General features: G+C 42.3%; 1 protein-coding gene across 1 annotated transcript in view; it reads left to right on the forward strand.

Annotated features, from left to right (window-relative positions):
- PEX7 (peroxisomal biogenesis factor 7) overlaps nt 1–27,935 on the forward strand; it is a 303,428-nt gene that overhangs the window by 102,303 nt on the left and 173,190 nt on the right. Inside the window, exon 8 of the mRNA XM_063441196.1 lies at nt 27,070–27,125. Coding sequence (XP_063297266.1) covers nt 27,070–27,125 — 56 coding nt within the window. The remainder of the gene's footprint in view (nt 1–27,069; nt 27,126–27,935) is intronic.

Genomic DNA, 27,935 nt, shown 5'->3' on the forward strand with positions numbered 1-27,935 from the left:
TTCGGGAGAAAGCGGAAGCGAACGGGTATCTGACATACCAGCGTTCGTAACAAACATCTACTACTATTCTGGAGATAGATATATGTGAGCGTAGCTTCCTTGTTTGTCTATGGTCGCACAGTCCTCAAATAACTTTGTAACACTTTGGTTACAATCTAAATCCCTGACTACAGGAGCTGCAGTGGGAGGCGGTATAACAGAGTAGGATTTTTTTTAAGGGGTGCCCTCGAAGGCACATTAGAATCTTTAAGAGAGATATACTTTAGGGACATTATCCCCCTTTTCTCCATAACCTACAAGCCGCTATAAACTAGAAATTAATGTACCTTGATCATCTCAAGGATCCTGGTTATATGTTCCTGCCGTCCAATTGCCCGTAATAGAGATGACTGTTTCTTCCATTTTGTTTTTGATTTTATTTATTATCCTTTATCATTTTAGTTGTTTTTGCATATATATTTTATTACACTCTTGATATAGATTAAAAGTTAAGTTTTAATACTCTGCCATTAAGAAATTATTGTTGGTAGACTTCTTTTTTTTTTCCAGTTTTTTTCTTTTGTGTTCTCTATATACAATTTCAGGGTTCAAGCCCTTATTTGGTGGAGCTGGTACCACCATCCTGACCAACTTCCCTAGTTTTTGATCCAATTTATTGTTGGTTGAAGACGAAGGGAAACTTTCTGTTTTATTACAGACAGGAATATTCCTCATAGAGATGCATTGATTCAATGCATCTCTATGAGGAGGTGCTGATTGGCCAAAACGGTGTTTGGCCGCCCCCTTGCCGATTTTTGGCAATCGTATGGGCTAAAAATCGGGGATTCTGATGATGTCACCAAGGGGACGGGGCCAGCTCCAGCAGACCCGCGCAGCGCTGGAAATAAGGTGGGTTTTATTAACTTTTGAGAGGGGGGAGGGGAGGCACTATAGGGCCAGTAACACATAACAGGAACTGAGAATCCATGCCTAAAGTACAATGTGAGAGAAAAATAACACAAAAAAATGACTACCCAAAAGTTTGACAAAGACTGGTGGTAGAATTAGTGCTTGGAAAATGTTAAAATACTACCCTTTGAAATACCCTAGGGTGTCTACTTTAAAAAAATGTATGGTTTGATGGGGGTAAATTACATTGTCCGGCTTCAAAAATGTCCCAAACATGACATGGGTGCATGATTACCAGCTATGAAAATTCCAAGTTGGAACTGGAATGCGCACCCTCCAAATAAGGTATTTTAGCCCCCAGAGAACCCAACATACCTGTACATGGGGGTATCACTGTACTCAGGAGATGTTGCTGAACACATATTTGGGTGTTCTTTTGTTCTTTGGCAGTAACCCTTAAAGTTCTCCGTACATGTATTTTTAAATTGCTATGTGTTTCAAAATAATTACCAATTATTATTATTTTTTTAATTTGGCATAGATTGGTGGTAAAATGGTTGCATGAAAAGAGTCAAAATACCCCAAGTTTAATACCTTAGGTTGTCTTATTCAGGGATTCCTGGCGGATATCAGTGTTTCAATGTAACTTGCATTAATTTTGAAAGAAAATGGTTTGTAAATAGCAAAGTCCTACTTGTACTTATTGCCTTAAAACTTTCCAAAAAAGTTAAGAACATGTTAACATTGGGTATTTCTAAACTCAGGACAAAACTATTTTGCATGTTTTTTGGCGGTTGTAGATGCGTAACAGATTTTGGTGGTCAATGTTACAAAAAGTGTGGGTTATTTTTAAATTTTTTCATCCTATTTTTAAATTTTTGTATAGTAAATTATATGGTATGATGAAAATAATGGTATCTTTAGAAAAATAATTTAATGGCGAGAAAAACGGTGTAAAATATGCTTGGGTGCAGTAAATGAGTAAGAGTAAAATTTCAGCTAAACACATACACTGCAGAAATGTAAAAATATAAAAGGAGCCCTGGTCCTTAATGGAAAATTTGAAAACCGGTCTGGTCACTAAGGGGTTAATGTATGTAGTGATTTATCTTGGTTACATAAGAACATACATTTTTCTGATCAAACCTTTACATCATGCTTAAGAAATGATTTAGAGTAGAAAATATATTTAATAGCATTTTTACAACCACTTCCTCTGTCTGCATTGTCCATTTGATCAAAGTGCGATTTTTAATGCATCATTCTGCTGCCATCTTTACACACTGTATCACTCTGGACATCACTCTGGCTAAATGTGTTGCCCTTGCCAACTGATTTTGGTGGCCATTTAAAATCATCTCTTTGTCTTGTTACTGATTAACTCAAAAGTGAATTGTGTTTTGATTTTTTTTCCCGGGTTAATATTTTGTTTAGTTTTTTTCTGTAAACTATAACCTGCATTCCCAATACTGACTTGTTATGCCACAAAGTTCTATTTTATGCTCCTGAATTTCGCTTATTTGCTATCTACAACTACCTGCTTGAAGGTGCTCTGTTTTTTCATCTTCTGGGTATTCTTTAAGCCTGTTGACCTCTAAGTACCTGTTTAATTTTTCCAGTATTTACTTGTAAATTCTGACCTGTATTACCCAATTTATGGCTGTTAGGAACTTCTACCTTTAGTGGCATGCTGTTTGTTATGCTTGTTAATTAATGTGAATAAGATGAGATATTTAAACCCTGGATTGCATGTCTCCTCCGAGGGAGACCATCAATGATGCCATCTCTGCCAGGGCAGCGCATATGCAAACCGTAGTTGAAGTCCACATAAGAAGAAATGTTCTGTGCTGGCATTGTGCGCCACGAGTATTTTAAATAATATGCCTGCTGTGGTCCCACTTCTAGGGACACTATGGGGAAAAAACCTTCAGTAAAATGACAGAACTCCAAAATTGGCAAAGTCCTGCTTGTTGTGGCACTGTTGAGAGATTTAGATTGATTCTGAAATACGCAGGTGACAAAGCTGGTGACGTTTATTTTTCCCTGTCATTTTTTTAATGTGTAATTCCTCATATTATTAGAACAAGCTTTTGATGTGTGGACGTGTGCAAATGCACATCATAATTGATATAATCTTATCAATTCTCTTTATACTCAGATGGAGGCAGGCCGTTTTAGATTAAGTGTCCGGTGTTGCTGACGTATGTCACTCTGCAATATGTGTGATTTGCCAATAGAGGGAGCAGTGTTACATTTCTCCTGTCTGCAGTGAAAATATATCATAGAACTCTGTCCTCAGCAGACCTCTGTAAGAGTCCTATTATAAACAAGACAACAAACAAAACTTCACATTTACAAGTAATGTTTCATTTAACTAGTTATTACATTAAAGCAGGGCTTGACAAATTTGTTTGGAATCTAGGAGCCAGCTAAAAAAGTTAGGAGCCATTTTTTTTTAAAACTGGCGAAGTTTAATTTACGAGAAATATACAATTCTTATAGGGACACTATAGTAACCAGAACCACTAGAGCTTAATGTAGTTGTTCTGGTGCCTGTAGCCTGTCCCTGTAGCCTGTCCCTGTAGCCTTTTCAATGTAAATGCTGCCTTTTCAGAGAAAAGTGTGCAGCACCTTTGTTCAGCGTCTCCACGCTCTGCATGAAGGTGCTGAATATTACCCATAGAGAACAGGCGCTATATCTTCCCAATGCTTTCCTATTGGAAAGCATGGATTTAGCTGAGATCTTAAAGATTGATTATCTCCGCCATGAAGGCAGGACAAGCCATGGAAAACTGGCACGGCGCGGGAAAGAAGGTGAGTAAAACTCTCATGAACGTAGGGGTGGGTGCGTGCAGGTACCCACACTGACAGAGACACACACACACACATACACACACTGACATACATACACATGAATTGACATACATACATACATACACACGCACACGCACACACAAATTGACATTTTCCATTTTAATCCACCCATCCTCCCTACCTTTGGGAGAGCTGAGTGGACTTTCCCTGGGGTCCAGTGGGGCTGCTATTCCTGTGTGTGAGGGAGCAGTGATCTTCCTGCAGCTCCTCTCTGCTCCCTCGCACAGTCTGCAGTGATGCCAGGGCCGGAATGGCGTCATATTCCAGCTCCCGGCATCATTACACAGCGCGAGGGAGCAGACAGGAGCTGCAGGAAGATCACTGCTCCCTCGCGCGTTGCCCCAGCCTGCCGCCTCCATGATCCCCAGGGTTGCCGGCCGGCTTCATTGTTCCCCCATACTACCTTTAGTTAAATGACTTTAAATCCCAGGTGCCAGGGCAAAAATTCTAGTCGCCATGGCGACCTGGCGCCTGGTATTTGTCGAGTCCTGCATTCAACAAGGACAAGACTTACCAAGTTCATCTTGTGTCCAATATAATACATACTCTTACTCCAGTAATATAGTGAGATGTTGGATGTCTGCTCCTAATTACATTTAAAACCAGTTTTATCTTTGTAGCATTGAACTTGAGGCACATCACATAAGATTAAAGACACACTGGACCAGTGAGTGAGAGAGGAAGAGGAATAACAGAGAGAGCAATTGTTGAATTACTTTTTCCCCCTTTTTTCTTCTCTCTTCGTTTTTCTCTAATAGAAATATGATTACACCTTGAATGGATCCTATAGTATAGTGCCAGGAAAACAAAGCTGTCATGCTCCACTCACGCTCTTCCCCCACCGAAGTCAGCCAGCGGGGGAGACATAATGTTCATGTGCGACAACAGCCGTGCGCGCTTTAGACCTCGCCATAGGAAAGCATTATTCAATGCTTTCCTGTGGGGAAAATCTGATGCTGGAGGTCCTCATGCAGAGTGTGAGGACGTCCAGCGTCAGATAATGGACCAAAGTTCAGTTTCCCTTCTGGAAGCACCCCCAGTGGCTGTCTACTAGACTGCCACTGAGGGCAGACTTAGAGCTGCACTAAGTGCAATAGGGACACAACCCCCAGACAACTTTAATTAGCTGAATTGGTCTGGGTGCCTGGAGTGTCCCTTTAACGATTTTTCCATTGGAACTGTCAGATTTATAGTTACTTATGTTGTTCTATTTTTACGCTTGTTACATTTTTAAAAATCTACATAAATATTTCCGTACTAGAATAATTTATATTTCTTCTTGATATTCTAAGATATGTTTGAGGATAATCAATTTAAAGTAAAGTTTAAGGTAAAAGTGTGGTGGAATCTCGGTAAAAATAAATTTAGTAGGCCGAGATTACCACGTGGCATGTGTACGTGCATATGCTGACGTATCGATCAGTTGGTTGCACGAGGCAAGATACGATCAGTAGTGTACGGAGCATGTGCAAGAATACAGGATGTAGTATTCCCCCTCCTCCATTGTGCTGGACAAGCCATGCGGTCAAGCAGGAAGTTAATTCTTATTTGTATTGATTGGTCAAGAGAATGTGCGGGTGGAGCTTAATATGGGAGGAGTTATGTGCCTATATAAGGAGCCTGCACTATTGTCCGGGACTCAGAACTTGCTGTATTTTGGTGACGCTAGTCCCTCTGAGTCCCGATCGGTGATCCAATAAAGAATCTCTTCCTTCCTGAAGAAACCTGTGTCCATCTCTCTGTGCTTCGCTTCCGTCAGTTTCTCCGGTATCATTTGGTGCATTGGCCAGGAAGCTCATCGTTCAACGGTAGCTGAGAGGCAGAGGCGTGAGACGGTCTATCTTTGCCCACGTTCTCTACGGCTGCACCCCTGAACTTCTGCGTGGACCTCCCTTTGTCTCGGCGCCACTGGTCTGTTGTCCAGGAGATCATCGGCCTCTACGTGAGAAGTGCTGGGGTGTCCCCGTCGATGAGTGTGAACTCAGGTTCAGGAACGAGGAGGTAAGACAACTGCTGTTTTAGACGGCAGGACCCACTAGGGGTATACCGATTGTGCGGTAGGCCCAAAGGGGTTTGAATCTGTGTATCTGCCCCCTCTGTCGGAGGGAAGGAGCGAAGGCGCACCGCTCGATCGAACGCTCTTTAGTCAGACCGTTTGATTTTGTTAGTCAGGCGGGGTCCTGGTGTAAATAGCCCTAGCCGGACACCGGTGTCTTGTCTAGACTAGCGTTCTAGGGTGTATATTACGTTCGCTAGGTCGGAGGGACCGGGAGACTAAGCGGCGCCTGTGTAAATTCGGTTCGCTAGCTCTCAACCTATCTGGGCTAAGTGGGAAGGCGTGTAAGTTTGGAACCCACTAGACTTTTGATAGTGCGACTAAGAGGCGCCTGTGTAAATTCGGTTCTCTAGCTCGCTATATGTGGTGATTGGGCAGTGTGGCTAACCAAAATGGGTGTATATAGTTTTAGGTAGTCCATCAAGGTACTGGCCAATAGTTTAGTTGGGAATTGTAAATGTGTTAACGATTGTTTTAGTAAAGTGTATATCTTGTTAGATAGCGCGAGCTCAGCCGTCTAGCGAGAGTGTTAATAGTGTGTTGCTGTATTATAGTGCACGGTACCATAACCCTGTATATTTACTGACACTGTATATAAGTATTAATCACTGTCGTCCATTGCATGTTTTAACACCATAACCACTAATAATTGTATTGTGACCTTAACTTGTGCTTTGACCTATGCTAACCGTACTGTAACCGCTATTTGTAAAAGACGATGTTACTGGGGTGTGTTATAGACGGGTAATTCGTATATAGAGAATTATAGCGTGGGTGACTGTATAGTTACGCCAAAGGGCATAATATTGATTATATAGTGACTGGTGTAACAGCTGTGTGTGTACGGGAATTCCCTGAGTGTTTATTGTTATTGTGTACGTTTCACTTGGTAACCGTACCACGTGGTGCTGTTGCCAGAGGAAACGGGTGTGACTGTTGAATAGTACGCGTGTATAGTATTCGTTGTCGACGACGTTCCATTGTTAAGTATGGGTGCGTCGCAGTCAACGATTCCGGATCCCTTAGGTTGTATGGTGAAGAATTTTAAAAAGGGATTCAAAACTTGTGATTTTGGGGTTAAGATGTCTCCTGTACGTTTAGTTACTTTGTGCACTAGGGAGTGGCCTACTTTGGTTGCGGCATGGCCGCCACGTGGCAGTTTGGATCCAACTCTGGTACAGCGCTTACACGTGGCTGTATCGGGTAGGCCTGAACTTTACGGCCAGTTTCCTTATATTGATTGTTGGAGACAGGCCGTAAATGACTCGCCAAAATGGCTCCAGACATGCCACGAGGAGCAGTGTCGCCTCATGGTAGCTAGGACTTGTTTGTCCACTAGGACTGGTGTTAGGCCCATTTTGGACACGCCCCCTGAGTCCGGGATCCCTTTGCCGCCCCCTTACTTTTCGTTAAGAGGAAGTGACGCAAATGCAGGAAGTCCTGCAACCCTCCCCTCATTACCCTCATCCACTTCCGCTTCCTCCTCCAGTACAGGATCCACCCCCCCCTCGTACTAAATCTCCCCTTCCGGAATCAGAACCAACCCCCATTAAAAACGAATATCCTGATTTGGCGCCACTTCAGACTTCCGGTCAAGCTTCATCTAGCTCGACTCGAAGTGTTTTATTTACAACCTTTTCCCAAAACCAAGCTCCCACATCCCCATACCCTATTTCTCCCCGACTGGAACCTATGACTGACGCCCCTCCACGTAGCCCCATACAGACCCGACAGTTGACCGGTGCCCAACAATTAAAACACTATCAGATGCCTCTTCGTCTGAATCCTGGGCCAGCCTATATCGATGCCGCAGGCCAAATGGCACATGCTGACCCAGTCTTTGTATATGTCCCATTCACGACAACCGATCTCTTAAATTGGAAGACCCACAATTCCTCGTATACTGAGAAACCACAAGCTATGACTGATCTGTTCACCTCAATAGTACAGACACATAACCCGACATGGGCTGATTGCCAGCAGTTATTAATGACTTTATTCAACAATGAGGAAAGGACAAGAATAAATCAAGCGGCTATTAAAGCGCTAGAGGATAAAGCCCGTACTTTGAACCAAGCTAATCCAGCAGCATGGGCCGCAACACATTATCCCAATACCGATCCCGACTGGAATGTAAACGGTGCTGATATGGTTCAACTCAGAGCCTATAGAGACGCTATAATTGCTGGCATGAAAGCCGGAGGAAAGAAAGCCATTAACATGTCGAAGACAGTTGAGGTGATTCAGAAAAGTGATGAAGCGCCCAGTGTCTTTTATGACCGATTATTGGAGGCATACCGCTTGTATACCCCCTTTAATCCGGAAGACGCAGATAATTCCCGAATGGTGAACTCCGCCTTTGTCAGCCAAGCTTACGGAGATATTAAGCGCAAGCTACAAAAGTTAGAAGGGTTTGCAGGTATGTCAATCACCCAACTAATGGAGGTAGCGAATAAGGTTTATATGAATAGGGAAACAGAAAGTAAGAAAGAGGAAGAGCGCAAGATGCGTAAAAAGGCTGATATGCTAGCGGTAGCGATCGCAGGCGTAGATAGACGGGGCCCAGATAGAGGCGATAGTAGATGGAATAGGGAGCCTTTGAGTAGGAATCAGTGCGCGTATTGCAAGGAAGAAGGGCATTGGAGGAACGAATGTCCGCAAAGAGAGCAGTACGAGAGAGACCTACCCAGGGCAGGCTACGGAAACTTTAGAGGCAGAGCGAGAGGTAGAGGAGGCCCCGGAGGGAGTAATGGTAATAGAGGGAGCAATGGGAACAGAGGAAGTGTTAGGGAAGATAGGTATTTCCCAGCAGCGCAAAGGTCCCGCGATAGAGAAGGCAGGGACTTTGGAGGATTGGCTGACACGGTCATGGAGGACTATTGATACCGACCGGGCTCCATCCCCCTTGGTCGAGCGGAGCCTATGGTCGATGTATCAATAGGGGGAAAAAGGAGTGCGTTCATGATCGACACTGGTGCTGAACATTCAGTGGTGACTAATCTAGTTGCTCCTCCATCTGGAAGGACTATTACTGTGATAGGAGCAACTGGAAGAAGTGCTGAAAAACCGGTTCTTAAAAGTCGACTCTGTACATTGGGAGGCCACGTAGTAAAACATCAATTCCTTTATATGCCTGAATGTCCAGTCCAATTGCTGGGACGTGATATGCTATCTAAGTTACAAGCGCAGATTACGTTCCTACCAAATGGAACAACATCTTTAAAGTTTAATGGACCTTCAGGTATCATGACATTATCCGTACCAAAGGAAGAAGAGTGGCGACTTTATACAGCGTTGACTAGCCAAAACCCTAGGAGTGATGAGACATTATTTAACATACCAGGAGTTTGGGCAGAGAACAACCCACCAGGACTGGCCCGCAATATTCCACATATAAAAATTGAACTAAAACTTGGGGTTTATCCAGTGAGCCTAAGACAATACCACATCCCGCAGAAGGCTAAGAAGAACATCCAATCCTATCTGGATAAGTTCATACGGTATGGTATCCTAAAATTCTGTACTTCCCCCTGGAACACCCCATTGCTGCCTGTTCAAAAGCCCGGTACAGATGAGTATCGACCTGTGCAGGACTTGAGAGCAGTCAATGATGCGGTTGTTAGTATACATCCAGTTGTACCCAATCCATATAACCTGCTTGCTTTAATTCCGGGCGGGGCTACTTACTTTACAGTCCTAGACCTCAAAGATGCCTTCTTTTGCCTCCGAATTGCCGCAGAAAGTCAATGTATTTTCGCTTTCCAATGGGAGAATGCTGTAACGGGCTCAAAACGCCAAATGACTTGGACAAGACTGCCCCAAGGGTTTAAAAATTCACCTACCCTATTTGGTTCAGCCCTAAGTCAAGATCTACTGGATTTCGAGTCCATCCCAGGAGAGTGTGTATTGTTACAATATGTAGATGACTTGTTGATAGCAGCAGTTACAAAAGAAATCTGTCAGCAAGCAACGCACGATCTACTACACATTCTATGGAAGGCAGGATACAAGGTGTCTAGAAAGAAGGCTCAGTTGTGTTTGCCAACTGTCAAATATCTGGGATTCCATATCTCTGAAGGTCAAAGAATTATGGGGCCAGAGAGAAAAGAAGCTGTCTGCCAAATACCAATACCCAAGAATAGAAGACAAGTGCGAGAATTCTTGGGGGCAGCAGGCTTCTGTAGGATATGGATTCCCAGCTATGCGATACTGGCAAAACCTCTGTACGCAGCTATAAAAGGTACAGAGCACGACTCCTTCTTATGGACCCAAGAACAGCAAACGGCATTTGAAGATGTGAAGAAGGCTTTGATGAGTGCCCCAGCATTAGGTCTACCTGATCACACACGACCATTCTACCTGTATGTACATGAGCAAAGAAGAATGGCTGTGGGAGTATTGACACAGTACTTGGGATCATGGCAAAGACCTGTTGCCTACATGTCTAAGCAATTGGATGCAGTGGCCAGCGGACTTCCACCTTGTCTAAGAGCCGTAGCTGCAGCCGCCCTGCTAGTAGCTGAAGCCGATAAACTCACTCTGGGTCAATTAACTTTATGTACGAGTCCCACATGCAGTACAGACGTTGTTGGATTACAAAGGAAATCATTGGTTTAGTAACAGCCGTATGACCAAGTATCAAGCAATGTTGTGTGAAAACCCCAGAGTGCATTTAGAGACTGTAAACACCTTAAATCCAGCTACCCTTTTGCCACAACCTACTGAAAGTCAACATGATTGTTTGGAAGTAATGGATGAAGTATTCTCAAGTAGACCAGATCTTCGTGATTTTCCCATCCAGAACCCCGATGTTCAATATTATACCGACGGCAGTAGTTATGTGAAAGAAGGGATCCGCTATGCAGGATATGCAGTAACAACAATAGACAAGGTGATAGAAGCTCGGCCACTGGCGAAAGGAACATCAGCACAAAAGGCAGAATTGATAGCACTAACACGAGCGTTACAATTGGCTGAAGGTTTAAGAGTGAACATCTACACGGACTCCAAATATGCGTTTCTAACCACTCATGCCCACGGAGCTTTGTATAAAGAAAGAGGACTACTGAATTCAGAAGGCAAAGAAATCAAATACGCAGCTGAAATCCTACAACTATTGGAAGCAGTGTGGGAGCCGAAAGAAGTCGGTATCATACATTGTCGAGCGCATCTGAGAGGAGATGGTGATGTAACTAAGGGAAATCGGATGGCAGATAGTGCAGCCAAGCGTGCTGCTGAATCAGGAAGACAGGAGTATGTGGGGCATATAGCTGCTCTTATACCAACTCCACTGTCCCAATGGACTCCAGTTTATACAGCTCAAGAAGAGGAGTGGTTAAAGACTGAACCAGGAAAGTATTTGGAGAACAAGTGGTATCAGCTAGAAGATGGAAGAATAGTCATACCAGCATCACTAGCGGTAGAAATCTTCCAAAATTATCATAACGGGACACATTCTGGGAGAGACAGTACTGAAGAATCTCTCAGAAAACATTTCTACATACCAAGATTGTCCAACTTGACTCAGGCCATTGTACGAAGATGTGTAACGTGTGCTAAAAATAATGCAAGACAAGGACCAGTAAAGCCACCAGGAGTCCAGTTTATGGGGGGACTCCCCATGTCCGATTTACAAATTGACTTTACAGTGATGCCTAAATCGGGTGGACATCGTTACCTGCTGGTAATTGTGTGCACCTATTCAGGCTGGGTAGAAGCATGTCCTACTCGTACAGAGAAAGCAGGAGAAGTTGTGAGATTCCTGCTACGAGAAATAATACCCCGATATGGACTACCCTGTTCTATAGGATCGGACAATGGTCCAGCTTTTGTTCATCAGTGCCTACAACAACTGACTCATATGCTTGGTATAAAGTGGAGGCTTCATACTGCATATAGACCCCAGAGCTCTGGCAAGGTAGAGAGAATGAATAGAACTATTAAGAACCAGTTGGCTAAAATGTGTCAGGAAACCCAACTTAAGTGGAACGTTCTCTTACCCATAGCTCTATTGCGAATCCGCAGTACCCCTACCAGAAGGATGGGCCTCTCTCCTTTTGAAATCATGTATGGGCGACCACCTCCCGTACTTGGTAACTTAAGGGGGGATTTGAGTCAGTTGGGAGAAGGAATTACCCGGCAGCAGGTTGTAGAGTTGGGTAAGACTATGGAGGAGGTACAGAAATGGGTACAAGATAGATTACCTGTGAATATTTATCCCCCTGTTCATAGTTATCATCCAGGAGATCAAGTGTGGATTAAAGAGTGGAATAATGTACCGTTAGGGCCCAAGTGGAGAGGTCCTTATGTTGTTCTTTTGTCTACCCCTACAGCGATAAAAGTAGCCGAAGTGACTCCGTGGATACATCACTCCAGGGTTAAACCAGCAGCAGTCGATTCTTGGCAAGTTACAGCAGATCCAGAGAATCCCTGCAAGATCCGGTTAAAACGCACTACTCAGTCGGAGTAACGAGGAACTATTGTGGATTACAAATTTTATTGTTACAGGGATTTGGTGCGTGAGTGAGAAGGCCATAATAAAGCCTGTCCGCCCACCGACGTATAGTTTATAAGCCAGGAAAAGTCTCGAAGGGACTCCTGTGAAGACGAGCAGAACTCCATTCCCTGCAGCCCTCACATCCTGGAAGCTGAGGTTCCTTCGCACGGACGAAGACTGAGGATGACGGCGAAAGATGTGTTTTTGATAGTGTTTATTTATGTGTGTTTTTATATTCAGGAAGGTAGAGGTACCGACACTCCTAGATGTGAGGTATGCATTAAGACTACGAGAACAGGTAACCATATTTCCCAAACCCTAATTTGGCACTCACAATACGAGTGTAAAGGAGATGTATTGAGATGTAGATACTTAAATATAGATTATAGTGTGTACCATTTAGGAGTAGGAGAACCTAAGTGCTTCAGTCCGGAGTATCAACCCCGTACAATTTGGTTGACTCTCAGGAATGGAGATCCTCAGGGGACCCTAATTAATAAGACGGTGTTAGAATCCGTACATTCTTCGGGTGTACTGCTATTTGATGCGTGTAAGGCGATATCAAGTGGTAGAAAGCCGTGGAATGTATGTGGGGATCTTAGATGGGAGAGGACGTATGGGTCTAATGATAAATATATTTGTCCCAGTAGTAAAAATAAATATGTGAGTCCTAGATGCCCAAATAAAGACTATAACTTTTGCCCGTATTGGTCTTGTGTGGGGTGGGCGACTTGGGGACAGACAGTAGACAAAGACATGATAGTGACTAAGTTGCCTACAAGCCCATATTGTAAGTCTATGGAATGTAATCCCATCCATATACTTATAAATAACCCCGATAAGTTCTTAGACAAATATGGCAATTTATTTGGGTTTCAAATATACGGGACGGGTTTAGATCCTGGGACAGTATTGTTTATAGGGATAGAGACTGATACGGTATCCTCCCAAACTCATCAAGTATACCATTCCTTTTATGAAGAGATGAGTATAGATAATAAGATCCCCCATAATGCTAAAAACCTGTTTATTGATTTAGCCGAAAGTATTGCCGGTAGTCTTAATGTTACCAACTGCTATGTGTGTGGAGGTACTAACATGGGAGACCAATGGCCTTGGGAAGCAAAGGAGGTAATGTCCGGTTCTGAGGCAGTTGACCAACTAATATCTACACAAGCCGATTATCATATGAGTGTTAGAGGTAAATCTGAGTGGAGATTAAAGACCTCCATCATAGGTTATGTTTGCATAGCAAGGAAAGGAATAATGTATAACACTTCTGTAGGAGAATTAACTTGTCTAGGGCAAAAAGCTTATGATGTTGATACAAAGAATACAACTTGGTGGTCGGCTTCAAATGTCTCAGAACCATCTAACCCGTTTGCTAGATACGCCAATTTAAAGGATGTGTGGTTTGACCTATCCATCACATCTACCTGGAGAGCCCCAGCAAATTTGTACTGGATCTGTGGTAAGAAAGCCTATTCGGAGTTGCCACAGGACTGGGAAGGGGCATGTGTGTTGGGTATGCTCAAACCATCCTTCTTCTTGTTACCGATTGAAACAGGTGAGACTTTAGGTGTTAAAGTGTATGATGTGAATCATAGGAAGAAAAGGGGACCCATAGAGATAGGCGCCTGGGAAGATGATGAATGGCCTCCCCAGCGTATCATAGATTATTATGGGCCAGCCACGTGGGCAGAGGATGGTACCTTTGGTTATAGAACCCCTATTTATATGCTCAACCGAATTATAAGATTACAGGCGGTGGTTGAGATTATCACCAACGAGACATCACAAGCGCTCAATCTTCTAGCGAAGCATAACACCAGGATGAGGACAGCAGTCTACCAAAATAGATTAGCCTTGGATTACCTTTTGGCAGTAGAGGGAGGTGTATGTGGGAAGTTTAACCTGAGCAATTGCTGTCTTCAAATAGATGACGAAGGGCAAGCAATAGCTGAGCTTACTAGCCATATGGTTAAACTAGCGCATGTGCCTACTCAGGTATGGAAAGGGTATAATCCAAGTAGTTGGTTTGGTAGCTGGTATGAGTGGTTTGGAGGGCTTAAGGCAGTGGTAGGTGGAGTCCTACTGATTTTAATGTTGTGTCTACTCCTGCCGTGTCTTATACCCTTAGTAGTTAGGTCTGTGCAAAGCCTAATAGAAAATATAGCAGAGAGGAAGGCTGCTGCACAGATAATGGCGATTTATAAGTATAAGGCTCTAGATCAGGGAGAACCAATGCAGGAAGATGAGTGTTAAAAGATTCACATCATAAGATAAGTCTGGTCTGGTTCAAGGTAACTTGCGGTGTATGCAAACCAAGGTTAAGTGATGCCTCAAGTAATTGTGAAATATCAAGAGGCATCAAAGGGGGGAATGTGGTGGAATCTCGGTAAAAATAAATTTAGTAGGCCGAGATTACCACGTGGCATGTGTACGTGCATATGCTGACGTATCGATCAGTTGGTTGCACGAGGCAAGATACGATCAGTAGTGTACGGAGCATGTGCAAGAATACAGGATGTAGTATTCCCCCTCCTCCATTGTGCTGGACAAGCCATGCGGTCAAGCAGGAAGTTAATTCTTATTTGTATTGATTGGTCAAGAGAATGTGCGGGTGGAGCTTAATATGGGAGGAGTTATGTGCCTATATAAGGAGCCTGCACTATTGTCCAGGACTCAGAACTTGCTGTATTTTGGTGACGCTAGTCCCTCTGAGTCCCGATCGGTGATCCAATAAAGAATCTCTTCCTTCCTGAAGAAACCTGTGTCCATCTCTCTGTGCTTCGCTTCCGTCAGTTTCTCCGGTATCAAAAGGACTTATAATGCTCATTGTGCATGATTGGATGTATCCAGGTTTGTATTAAAAAAAAAAAAAAAAAAAGTAATCTGCTGAATTTCGTTTTTCCTGTTTCTATAGGCTTCAGGAAATGGACTACTGAAAGCATTGCAGAGACCATATAATTTGCATGAGTAATGCCATTGTGAGAGTTTGCATCAAAGTCAATCATTTACTTTTGGCAGTACATAGTATGGCCAAGTACTTACCCTGAGATAGTATTTATGTAGCATGCATTGTGCATGTAACAGCATAAGGATCATGTGTGTAAGATCACATGCATCATTTATCCTCTCATATAAATCTTGGGAGTATGTTAGATATGTACCTAATCTGTGTATTGTTTTGTTAGTTCATATTACTGCATTGCATTGGCCTATGCCTATATAGCTTTAGAGGAATGGTAACTGTAACTAGAAAAAAATTTGTGTACAGGTTATTTCTACCTCGTTTAATAAACTAGGTAATTAACAATTATTTACAGTTCATTATTGCGAAAAGTTCTGAAGAGGAGATAATGCTGCAGCAAATTGATTGACAATAACACGATATCCAAAACAATTTGCTTCTTTTTTTTACTTAATATAATTGCAGTTGTAACAGATTCAAGTAAATTACTTAAAAATCTATTTTACAAACATTGGTAGTTAAACAGCCATACTGAAAAAGACAGTGCAGTCTTAAATAAACTGTGTTAGGCAGGCTATTCTTCTTCATTGTTGTAAAATACAAAGACCTTTTGGTTTGGCTTGGAAGGAGTTCTCATCATTTAATGACGGCCCATTTACTTATGACTCAGAGGTGTTTCAAACCTTTTGTATAGCACGAAAAGAAATTCTTTTTTGGAGATAATTGGGTAATTGGCAGGGAATGAGATGCGCCATGAGTACAATTTTTTTCCACGATCAAAGGTACCCGTAAGCACATTTCGACTTCCTGACTCGCATGTTGCATCGCAAACTAAGAATGGCACTGCATTCACAACCTCAGAATGTAATATTTTACACTAGAGTCTCAGAAGCATGATATAATGTGCCATCAACAAGAGTCTGTATTATTGTAAATATTAATTACCTACACATTGTTAACATGAGTGGTACTCATGCTGTTAAGCCGGCAAACATTCTGGTGCATTTTTATTGAATCATTTTATAGAGAAGTGATGAAATACAATTAAATCTATATTGAGAAAGCAGAAACCTATCCCCGTTCAGTAATCCACAAAAATACCTCCTCCACTTTAAAGTTCCTGTTTCTGTTGAATATTTTCAGGCACGCTGCTGCAGCAAAGAACCTCTCTTGGAACAAAAAAACAACCAATATGGAGCCTATGGAGTAAGCAGATAATGCAGCTGCTGTCAACTTGTTAACAGCCTTAATAAAAATGTTATGAATGGGTCATAAAAAATATACACCTCATACACCTGATCGGCTAACAGCACTTGTGCGCAGCTAGGTTTTTGTCTCTCTGACAAAGAAGTAGAAACTTGTACCACATGCACCCAGTGGTGTATCCTGGTTTTGTGCTGCCCTAGGCAGGACAAAACTCAGGCGCCCCCCCTTTCCCCCCCCCCCCCCGCGCCACCCCCACCCAACCTTTCCCCCCGCCCCGCATTCTAAATACACACACACACACATTCACTGACAGATACGCATACACTAGCTAACAGAAACACACACTCGCTAACAGAAACACACACACACTAACAGACACACTCACACTCAGTAACAGACAAACACACACTAACAGACACACACACTCACTAACATACACACACACTCACAGGCAAACACACACACTAACAGACACACACAGTCAGACACACACACACACAGACACTAACAGACACAGACACTAACAGACACAGACACTAACAGACACAGACACACACTCACCCACCCACAGTAACACATTTTTTAAATTTATTTTTAACACATTTTTTTTTAATTTATTTTTAACACATTTTTTTTATTTATTTTTAACACTTTTTTTAATTTATTATTAACACGTTTTTTTAAATTTATTTTTAACACATTTTTTTAAATTTTTTTTTAATACATTTTTTTTATTTATTATTAACATGTTTTTTTTTACATTTATTTTTAACACATTTTTTTAAAATTTAACACCCCCCTCCCCCAGCCTCCTTACCTTTGGGAATGGTGGGGGGGTGGGGGGTGTCTGTTCCTCCCTTGTGGTCCAGTGGCTGCTGGGCGATCGGGCGACACTGCCTGGCGGGCGGGCGGCCGGCGAGGGAGCTCTTCCCCTGAGCTGTCTGCTCAGCTCCCTCGCCAGCCGCAGAGTGAGGCTGGGAGCCGGAATATGACGTCATATTCCGGCTCCGCCTCCCAGCCTCACTCTGCGGCTGGCGAGGGAGCTGAGCAGACAGCTCAGGGGAAGAGCTCCCTCGCCGGCCGCCCGCCCGCCAGCGCCGCCCGACCGCCGGCATGTCAGTTAGCCGCAAGGCTAACAAGACATTTGCCTTGGGCATTTGGGGGCGGTGTTTTTTGCCGCCCCCTGGAAAATGCCGCCCAAGGCAAATGCCTTCTTTGCCTCGCGGCTAATACGCCCCTGCATGCACCCATGTAGCAAATGTCACTGAACAAATGTCCGTTCCTTTAAACTTATCAGGAAGTATTACTTTACTGAAAGGGAAGAGGATGCATGGAATAGCCTTCCAGCTGAAGGAGTTTAAGCATGCGTCTGATAGGTATAAGGCTATCCTAGATATAAGATAAGGCCAGTGACTAATGAAAGTATTTAGAAAATTGGGCAGACTTCTATGTTTCTATGTTATGGTGTAACCCTGTCACGACTACATGACATATTTTGACGCTTCTGGGAGAGACTACAGGCACGCATGCAGACTACCAAGCCACAGCGGCAGAGGGCCTGTGCAGGAGACATGTCGCTAAGATGTAGAAAACTCCTGCAGAGTGATTCTAGCCAGCATGCGCCTATTACCCCAGCTGCGAACCGACCTCGGTCGGGAGCCCTGCCGGGCACAGCCTTACTGCCTCAGACACGATGGTGGAAGATTGCCCGCTGCAAGCTGCACCCACCAACCAGACCCACACCTCGCCCCAGATGGGGGAAAGACTCTGTCCTTGGGATTGGGACTGACTGGATACGCGGATTGAAGAAGATCCCGCTCTGGAGCTGCTTCACAGAGACCCACTTGGAATTACCTGGACACTCACTACCTCTGCTGATATGGACATAGGGCCCGATATCTGGGTGCTAGATAAATACTCAGCTTTCTGATTTCTGGATCCTGCTCCTCTATTGCTCCTCTATCTATTCAACAATGTGAAGTGCAGTGGGCTATTGATTTAATTACCAGCGGTTAATTCCCCTGTTGGTTATGTACAGTATATAAGCTTGGCTTCCCTCATGTTTGTACCATAATATGCCCATGTTATGCCCTTTACATAACCAGCCAATCCCATGATGTATGATTCTAGCTTGTTAAAGCCCTTAATAGCCTTTTCATACTGCTAAACATAAAAAATGCTCACCATATCTAGTGCCTACTCTTAATTCTATGTACCCTACCTATCTGAAGCAAGTAACCGTGCTCTTCTAGCCTGTTAACACCAACTAATGCTGTATAGTCTGACTACTTACAGTGCCTTGCAAAAGTATTCACCCCCCTTGGCATTTTTCGTGTTTTGTTGCCTCACAAACCTGGAATTAACATGGATTGTTTGAGGATTTGCATCATTTAATTTGAAGATTTTTTATTTTTAATGTGAAGCAAACAACAAATAGGACAAAATAAAACGTCAATGTGCATAACTATTCACCCCCCTAAAATCAATACTTTGTAGAGCCACCTTTTGCGGCAATCACAGCTCAAATCACTTTGGATTGAGGTATGGTCTTTGACTTGGCCATTCCAACACATTTACATGTTTCCCCTTAAACTACTCAAGTGTTGCTTTAGCAGTGTGTTTGGGGTCATTGTCTTGCTGGAAGGTGATCGTCTGTCTTAGCCTCAAATCACGCACAGAGTTGTACAGGTTTTGCTCAACTCTGACAAGTTTCCCAGTCCCGACTGCTGAAAAACATCCTCACATCATGATGCTGCCACCACCATGTTTCACTGTGGGGATGGTGTTCTTTGGGTGATGTGATGTCCTGGGTTTGCGCCAGACATAGCATTTTCTTTGATTGCCGTAAAGTTAAATTTCAGTCTCATCAGACCAGAGCACCTCCTCCATACATTTTGGGAGTCTCGCACATGTCTTTTCGCAAACTCAAAACGTGCCATTTTGTTTTTTAATGAAAGTAATTTCTTTCTTCTGGCCACTCTTCCATAAAGCCCTACTCTATGGAACGTACGGCTTATTGTCGTCCTATGTACAGATACTCCAGTCTCTGCTGTTGAACTCTGCAGCTCCTCCAGGGTTACCTTAGGTCTCTGTGCTGCCTCTCTGATTAATGCCCTCCTTGCCCGGTCCATGAGTTTTGGTGGGCGGCCGTCTCTTGGCAGGTTTGCTGTTGTGCCGTGTTCTTTCCATTTGGTTATGATAGATTTGATGGTGCTCCTAGGGATCATCAAAGATTTGGATATTTTTTTTATAACCTAACCCTGACTTGTACTTCTCAACAACATTGTCCCTTACTTGTTTGGAGAGTTCCTTGGTCTTCATGGCAATGTTTGGTTAGTGGTGCCTCTTGCTTAGGTGTTGCAGCCTCTGGGGTCTTTCAAAAAAGGTGTGTTTATGTAATGACAGATCATGTGACACTTAGATTGCACACAGGTGGACATCATTTCACTAATTATGTGACTTTTGAAGGTAATTGGTTGCAGCAGAGCTTTTTATGGGCTTCATAACAAAGGGGATGAATAAATACGCAAATGACAATTTTCTGTTTTCCATTTCTAAAAAATCTTTTTATGTATATATTTTTCTCATTTCACTTCACCAACTTAGACTATTGTGTTCTAATCCATCACATAAAATTCAGATTAATAAAACATTGAACTTAAGGCTGTAATGTAACAAAATAGGTAAAAAGTCATGGGGGTGAATACTTTTGCAAGGCACTGTATTGGCTAAAGCACCACAGTCTAACATTTGACCTATACTGACAAGGTAGCACAGAGTGGAAATGTTAAACTACCTACCGTATATACTCGAGTATAAGCCAAGTTTTTCAGCCCATTTTTTGGGCTGAAAAACCCCAACTCGGCTTATACTCGAGTCAGAGTGTGTATTATGGCAATTTGCATTGCCATAATACAGACTGGGGGGAGAGGGGGGCTGGCAGAGCTGTACTTACCTTTCCTGCAGCTCCTGTCAGCTCTCTCCTCCTCCGCGCCGTCCGTTCAGCACCTCGGTCAGCTCCCAGTGTAAGTCTCGCGAGAGCCGCGGCTCTCGCGAGATTTACACTGGGAGCTGACAGAAGAACAGAACGGACGGCGCAGAGGAGGAGAGAGCTGACAGGAGCTGCAGGAAAGGTAAGTTACAGCTCTGCCAGCCCCCCTCTCCCCCCCACTGAACTGCCACTGGACCACCAGGGAAGGAGAGCCCCCCTCCCTGCCATATATCAAGCAGGGAGGGGGGACGAAAAAAATAAAAAAAAATAAAATAAGAAATAAAATAATAAAAAAAAAAATTAATAATAAAAAAAAAGGGGTATAAGGACCACTATGGGAGGGGGGGGGGTATAAGGACCACTATGGGAGGGAGGGGGTGGGTTAAGGACCACTATGGGAGGGAGGGGGGTATAAGGACCGCTATGGGAGGGAGGGGGGGGGGTAAGGACCACTATGGGAGGGAGGGGGGGGATAAGGACCACTATGGGAGGGAGGGGGGTATAAGGACCACTATGGGAGGGAGGGGGGTATAAGGACCACTATGGGAGGGAGGGGGGGTATAAGGACCACTATGGGAGGGAGGGGGGGTATAAGGACCACTATGGGAGGGAGGGGGGTATAAGGACCACTATGGGAGGGAGGGGGGATAAGGACCACTATGGGAGGGAGGGAGGGGAGTATAAGGACCACTATTGGAGGGAGGGGGGTATAAGGACCACTATGGGAGGGAGGGGGGGTATAAGGACCACTATGGGAGGGGGTGGGATAAGGACCACTATGGGAGGGAGGGGGGGTATAAGGACCATTATGGGAGGGAGGGGGGGTATATGGACCACTATGGGAGGGATGGGGGGGATAAGGAACACTATGGGAGGGAGAAGGGGGATAAGGACCACTATGAGAGGGAGGGGGTGGGATAAGGACCACTATGGGAGGGGAGGGGGAAGTAAGGACCACTAGGGGAGGGGAGGGTAAGGACCACTAGGGGAGGGGTGAGTCAGGACCACTGGGGGGGGGGAGTGAAGGAACACGGGGGTGGGGAGGTAAGGACCACTGAGGGAGGAGGAGGGGAAGTCAGGACATATGGGGGGGAGGGGGCGGCAAAATTTTTTTTGCCTACGGCGGCAAATATCCTTGCACCGGCCCTGCACACACTGCATTCACACACTGCATTCATGCACACACACACTGCATTCATGCACACACACACTGCATTCATGCACACACACACTGCACTCATACACACACTGCACTCATACACACACTGCACTCATACACACACGCTGCACTCATACACACACACATACGCACACACTGCATTCATTATACACACACTGTAAATAAATATTCAATTAATATATTTTTTTTAGGATCTAATTTTATTTAGAAATTTACCAGTAGCTGCTGCATTTCCCACCCTAGTCTTATACTCGAGTCAATACGTTTTCCCAGTTTTTTGGGATAAAATTAGGGGCCTCGGCTTATATTCGGGTCGGCTTATACTCGAGTATATACGGTATATTATTTTTGTTTCTCTTATTCTTATACTCTACCTGCTATTTCGCCAGTCCTGTAACTATGAAAATTGTGCATGTTTCTTTAAATGCCCTACATCATAGAAACCTATGTTTCCGCTGTTGGGGCATGACAAGCTTGTTTGTAATCTAATGCACAGCAAAAAAAAAAAATGGTTTAATGCTAAATTGAAGAGCAACACTATAGTACTCCTGAAACTATAACCAATTCAATTAGATGAAGCATTTATAGTGCCTGTATTGTCCCTTTAAAAACAACATTTTCCAACATAGTAAAACAATACAGTATATACAACAAAACAAGATACATTATATAGGCAGGGCCGGCCATAGGCCTTTAGGCGCCCTGTGCGAAACATCTTCGCATTGCCCCTCCCCTCCCTCCCATGTCATCCATGTATAGTGTGTGTATAGAAGTGTATTGATTGTATAGGGGATTTATTAAATAAATATTAATTTAAAAATAAATATTCATTGCACACACATACACACACAGAGTTACAGGCAGACAATTACAAACACACACAGGTACAGATGGACAGTCACGTACATACAGCCAGCCAGTGTAACACACACACCGTTACATGCAGACAGTCACACACACACACAGGCAGACAGCCACACACACACACAGGCAGACAGCCACACACAGACGCACACAGGCAGTCAGTCACACACACTGAGGCAGACAGGAACACACACAGGCAAACAGTCACACACAGGCTAACAGTCACACACACACACACACACACACACACAAGCAAACAGTCACTCACACATTCAGACAAGCACACACTGTTACCTCTATTCATTATGGAGGTGGAAGTACTGCAGCTCCTGGATTCTGCTTGCTGGGGAAGCAGGAACTCCTTCCTGCTTCGCATGCAGCAATTGCCCGGTCCGGCACTTCTAGCCCCGCCCCCGCCGTCATTTAGCTTCACCCCTGCAGCACGCTAAGCCCCGCCTCTGCCGCAATGCTTTTTTTTTTTTTTTTTTTTTTAAATCCCGGTTGGAGAATAATAAAATCCTCCACCCGGGCAGCTGGCAATGTGTGAGCTGTGTCGGTCGCAGGGCGCCCCCTGCTCCAAGGTGCCCTGTGCGGCTGCACAGCTTTCACACCCCTAAGGCCGGCCCTGTATATGGGAAGACACAATTTGTAATGGGCATCACCATAGGGAATAATTATTTTGTTCACTTGCAAACAAAACTTAAAAGGGATCACTAAGCCAGCTAGACAGCAAAAATCACACAGTTTGTATAACCGTAATATCTTATGGTTATATACAAAATGACTATTTCTGAATAGTTAGGTGTGACTTTTGTTTTCAGTATCATTGTTGACAAATGGATCTAGCCCTGGTTATTCTATCAAAATATATAACACAACATATACAATAATTATTATTATAATAATTTTCATTTTTTAATTATATATTTTCTGTTTTAGCATATTGGCATATTAACTCTTCTAGATGTGCTTTTGTCCAATAGAGATTCAGTTGGTTATTATTTGGGTGTTAGGAGATAGAATAATAGGACTTTAAAGTATGATAAAAACCTGATTTAAATCATTGGTATTTCTACCTAATGTTCTATGATGAAACATTTTTGTGCAATATTTGTAGATGCTAGCCATATTTAGTATTTTGCATAAAAAAACTGAGAGAAAACAAAAATGATTGGAAAATAAGTTCATATTTTGGATGTGTGTATTTAAAGTTTGAATACTTAGCACATTTAAGAGATTTTCACACATTTGAATGAAAAATGTGCTGCAAAAATTAGCATCATTGTGGGAACTGCAGTATTAGCACATTTTGTGCTTACATATAAAGATGAAATTGCAAACATTGCTTTATTTATTAAACTGTTGCGTAAAAGCTCCTATACATTTCTCACTGCACTTTTAAATGAACATGTATCAGTGATTTGTAAGGTCTTCTCCCATTTAACTACTGTTCAAATGCATGAACAAATCCATTTTAGTTAACAGACATAGATGAGCCCTAAATCATGGTCAGTGTGCATTGCCCAAATCACAGATCCCGAGAATAGCATACTAGGAGGGATTCTATAGGGTGCTTAAGGCACAGCAGCTGTCAGCATGTTACATTCATCTAATATTGGTTTGCACTGTTTGTTGTTTGCAGGGCATACGGGTGCTGGAAAAAAACATAACAGATTTCCTGATTCTTTAATTATTATTATATTTTTTATCTGCTATTGTTTTACCTGGGATATCTTAGATTTCACTTGTATTTTTTTTTTTTTTATCATGCAGCAAATTGAAAATATATAACTTGTAGGCAAATTGCACTTAACAGTGTACCTCATACATTGTATTTTTCATGTTTATGTTACTCACTTCCTCTTGGTTTCAATTTCATTACAATTTTGTATGATGAAACCAGATTCACTCCTTCTATTAAGTGCATTTCAAAACAAGTTGACACTATCACATACCTTGCTTACATGGCATGTGGGGAAGGATATGTTTTAGCATCCCCAACCCGCATGAGCTGTAAAAAAAATCAATGTCTCCTACTGTACCACCCCAGCCCTTTTTTGTTAGGGGAATTGCATGTTCATATTGACAGCCACTTTTATGTAAAATACACATTCATATTTACCCATACATTCATGTACACATATACATTCACACACATGGACTTTTAAATACAGACACACAAGTAGATATACATACACACATTAATCAACACTGGAAAATTTAAAAAGAAGACGAGATGTTGAAAGTATTCTCCCAGGCAAATAAGAAGTCTTTTTACAGGTGCCCCTAATTTCATGACATTTTTAACCAGAAATTACACTAAGAAAAAAACAACTGTTAATAATTAATTTCTAGACTAAAAAAAAAGTAGTTTTTAAAAATGCAAATCTTGTATGTCATGCAAGTTCACAGATAAGATAAATACACACATATATACATTTAAATATAAACAAAACCAAAAAATGTATGGCAAAATTTTTTATTACTTCCAATTCATGTAATGTAATATATTTATTGGAATACCCATGTGGCCTAAAGTATCTGGTAATAACAACTAGAAACCTAAAAGCCAAAATAGCCAAGCAATGTAGAAGTATTTCTAAAGGTTTTATTAATCATATTGTGTCAAAACACCTTTTAACCCACAATATAGACCTTAAACTTATACAATTTTGTGCAATAGAAACAAATCAGTCCTTCGTGGCAAGGTGGTAATACTACAAAAAAATCTGTGGAAAAGGGAAATTCAATGGGTATTTAAAGGAGCACTATAGGGTCAGCAACATAAACATGTATTCCTGACCCTATAGGGTTAAAACCACCATCTAGTCCCCCTGAGCCCTTCATGTCTCCCTAAAAATAGCAAAATCTTACTTGTATTCAAGCCTGGAGCTGCTTGCTCTAGCTCTGTCTCCTTTAGACCTGCCCACTGCCTGCTGACATCATCAGAAGTGGTAGCCTGATCCAACCACAATGCTTCCCTATAGGATGGGCTGAAACTGGCAAAGAGGCAGATCAGGGACAGAGCCAGCACAATTCAAACACAATTCAAAACAAATAAAGGTACAAAAGGAAGTTGAACAAAAAAAAAAAACACAAGGTGATAATCGGTATATTGAAACCAACTATTCTGTACTTTTTGAAAAGTCCTAATAATTTACAGATGATAATGGTAATTTCTAGGTTGCTATATTTTATTCATCTTTAGATGAGCAGAATGTAGTTAACAGATTTGTGTTTGTAAATTGTCTGTCTGTTTTTCTGTCTCATTTGGGTTGAATGTTTAGCTGTGGTTTTACCGTGTACTAATTTTGGTTTGTGAATTGCTTACATTTTCAAACCCAAAATAATGTCATTACATGTTTTGTTTTGTCCCATTAACAACACTATAGCTCCTCTTCTGGATATTTTCTTATACAAATTTACATATTTCTTTGGTCTCTTAGCATTATTATTTCAATTCTACATAAAATACAATAAAAGTAAAGCATAGTGCGTAGACGAGTTAAAGAAGGCAAATGTGAAGTACATTTTAAATCAATAATGATTTATTAATGTCTTCCCTGGGAAATCTACTCTCCAGAACTCAAACACAATAGTTTAGATGAGGCCTTACCTACTGACCTGAAAGGCATTTTGCATCTGCTTATACCTCTTCCTATTCTTTCATTGCTTTGCATTTGACATGTGCGTCTCAGTACTTTATTATGTTTATTACTTTCTATGTTTATTAAGATCTGCTTTGTGAGTGTGTGTATGCACATACATATATTACATGTACATATTAAATACAGTCATGCTATGACTCTCCACTCTTACAGGATTGGAGTTGTAGCCTCAGTCTCTGCTATAACTATGTGCTAAGATGGACCTGTTGCACCTGGCATCATTTATAGAGTCAAATGATAGTCCACCTCCAGGAAGAGTCCATCCTTGTGAACTGGAAATCACTATAATAGCTCAGTCCAGTGCTTGGTTATTCTAAGCTTTAGTTAAAGGATCACTAAAGGGTCAGGAACACAAACACGTATTCCTGACCCTATAGTGTTAAAACCACCATCTAGCCCCCCTGGGCCCCTCATGCCTCCCTAAATATAGAACGTTTACTCTATTCAAACCTGAAGCTGTAACTCTGCATGCTGTTTGCCTAAAAAAAAAAAAACAACAAGCTGTCTGCTGACATCATCAGAAGTGGTAGCCTAATCCAATCACAATGCTTTGCCATAGGATTGGCTGAGACTGACACAAAGGCAGATCAGGGACAGAGCCAGCATGATTCAAACACAGCCCTGGCCAATCAGCATCTCCTCATAGAGATGAATTAAATCAATTAATCTCTATGAGGAAAGTTCAGTGTCTGCATGCAGAGGGAGGAGACACTGAATGTTTGGTTAACCAAAAACTTCAAATTAAGTTTGTCCATTTTCAAAAAAATCTTGCTATTTTGAATATTGCCTAGTGTGTCCATCACTGTTTGACAATATCACATGCCAGTTTGTACAAATCTAATCGTGTATTTCATTTTTAAAATCTTTTTCAGTTTTCACCATTTCACGCAAGCATCTTGGCGTCATGCTCCTATGACTTTACTGTGAGGTATGGTTTTCTGTGCTTTAATCAATATTGTATATTTAAAAAAAAATCCATTACAGTAATTAAACCAATATTTTAATCTTCACTGCTTAAGGAAAGTAAAATGTTTATTTTTGTACATATCATTTGCCTGTTCCTGTCCCATCTCTGTGTATAATTAATTTGATGCAAAAGGATAACCAAACCGCTTATTTGAATGAAATCTATGCGGACAGGTGCTGCTGTAAATAGTTTCCCACAGTATCACTGAATAACTTGTTAGACCTGCAGTGTGCAAACTCCCAGCTGTGTGTAACTAGAACTCACCACACATTCTGGCCAGTTGTAGGTGATGGGAGTGGGAGTCCAAAACCACACAGTCATGGTACACCCAAATACACCCTCTTTGAATTATATGGATTTATTTATTTATCAGGACATAAAGACAATCATCTGTTCCTTAGCATGTCTTAAAATTAGGTAAATACAACCTTACATGCGCAAATTCACATGACATATTACATTATGTATTTAACAAACAATAAAGCCCAAATGAAGAAGCCAGGTGTACAAAACAAGGTACACTTTATGGCTCAATAGCTTGTAGATCCACCTATTGCAGCAATAACTTGAAGTAATTGTTTTCTGTATGACTATCAGTCTCTCACATTGTTGTGGAGGAATGTTGTCCCACTCTTCTTTACAATGTTGCTTCAGTTCATTGAGGTTTGCTGGCATTTGTTTATGCACAGCTCTTGTAAGGTCTCGCCACAGCATTTCAATTGGTTGAGGTCTTAACTTTGACTGGGCCATTGTAAAATCTCGATTCTTTTC

This window comes from Pelobates fuscus, chromosome 2 (assembly GCF_036172605.1).
Source record: "Pelobates fuscus isolate aPelFus1 chromosome 2, aPelFus1.pri, whole genome shotgun sequence".
Lineage (NCBI taxonomy): Eukaryota > Metazoa > Chordata > Amphibia > Anura > Pelobatidae > Pelobates > Pelobates fuscus.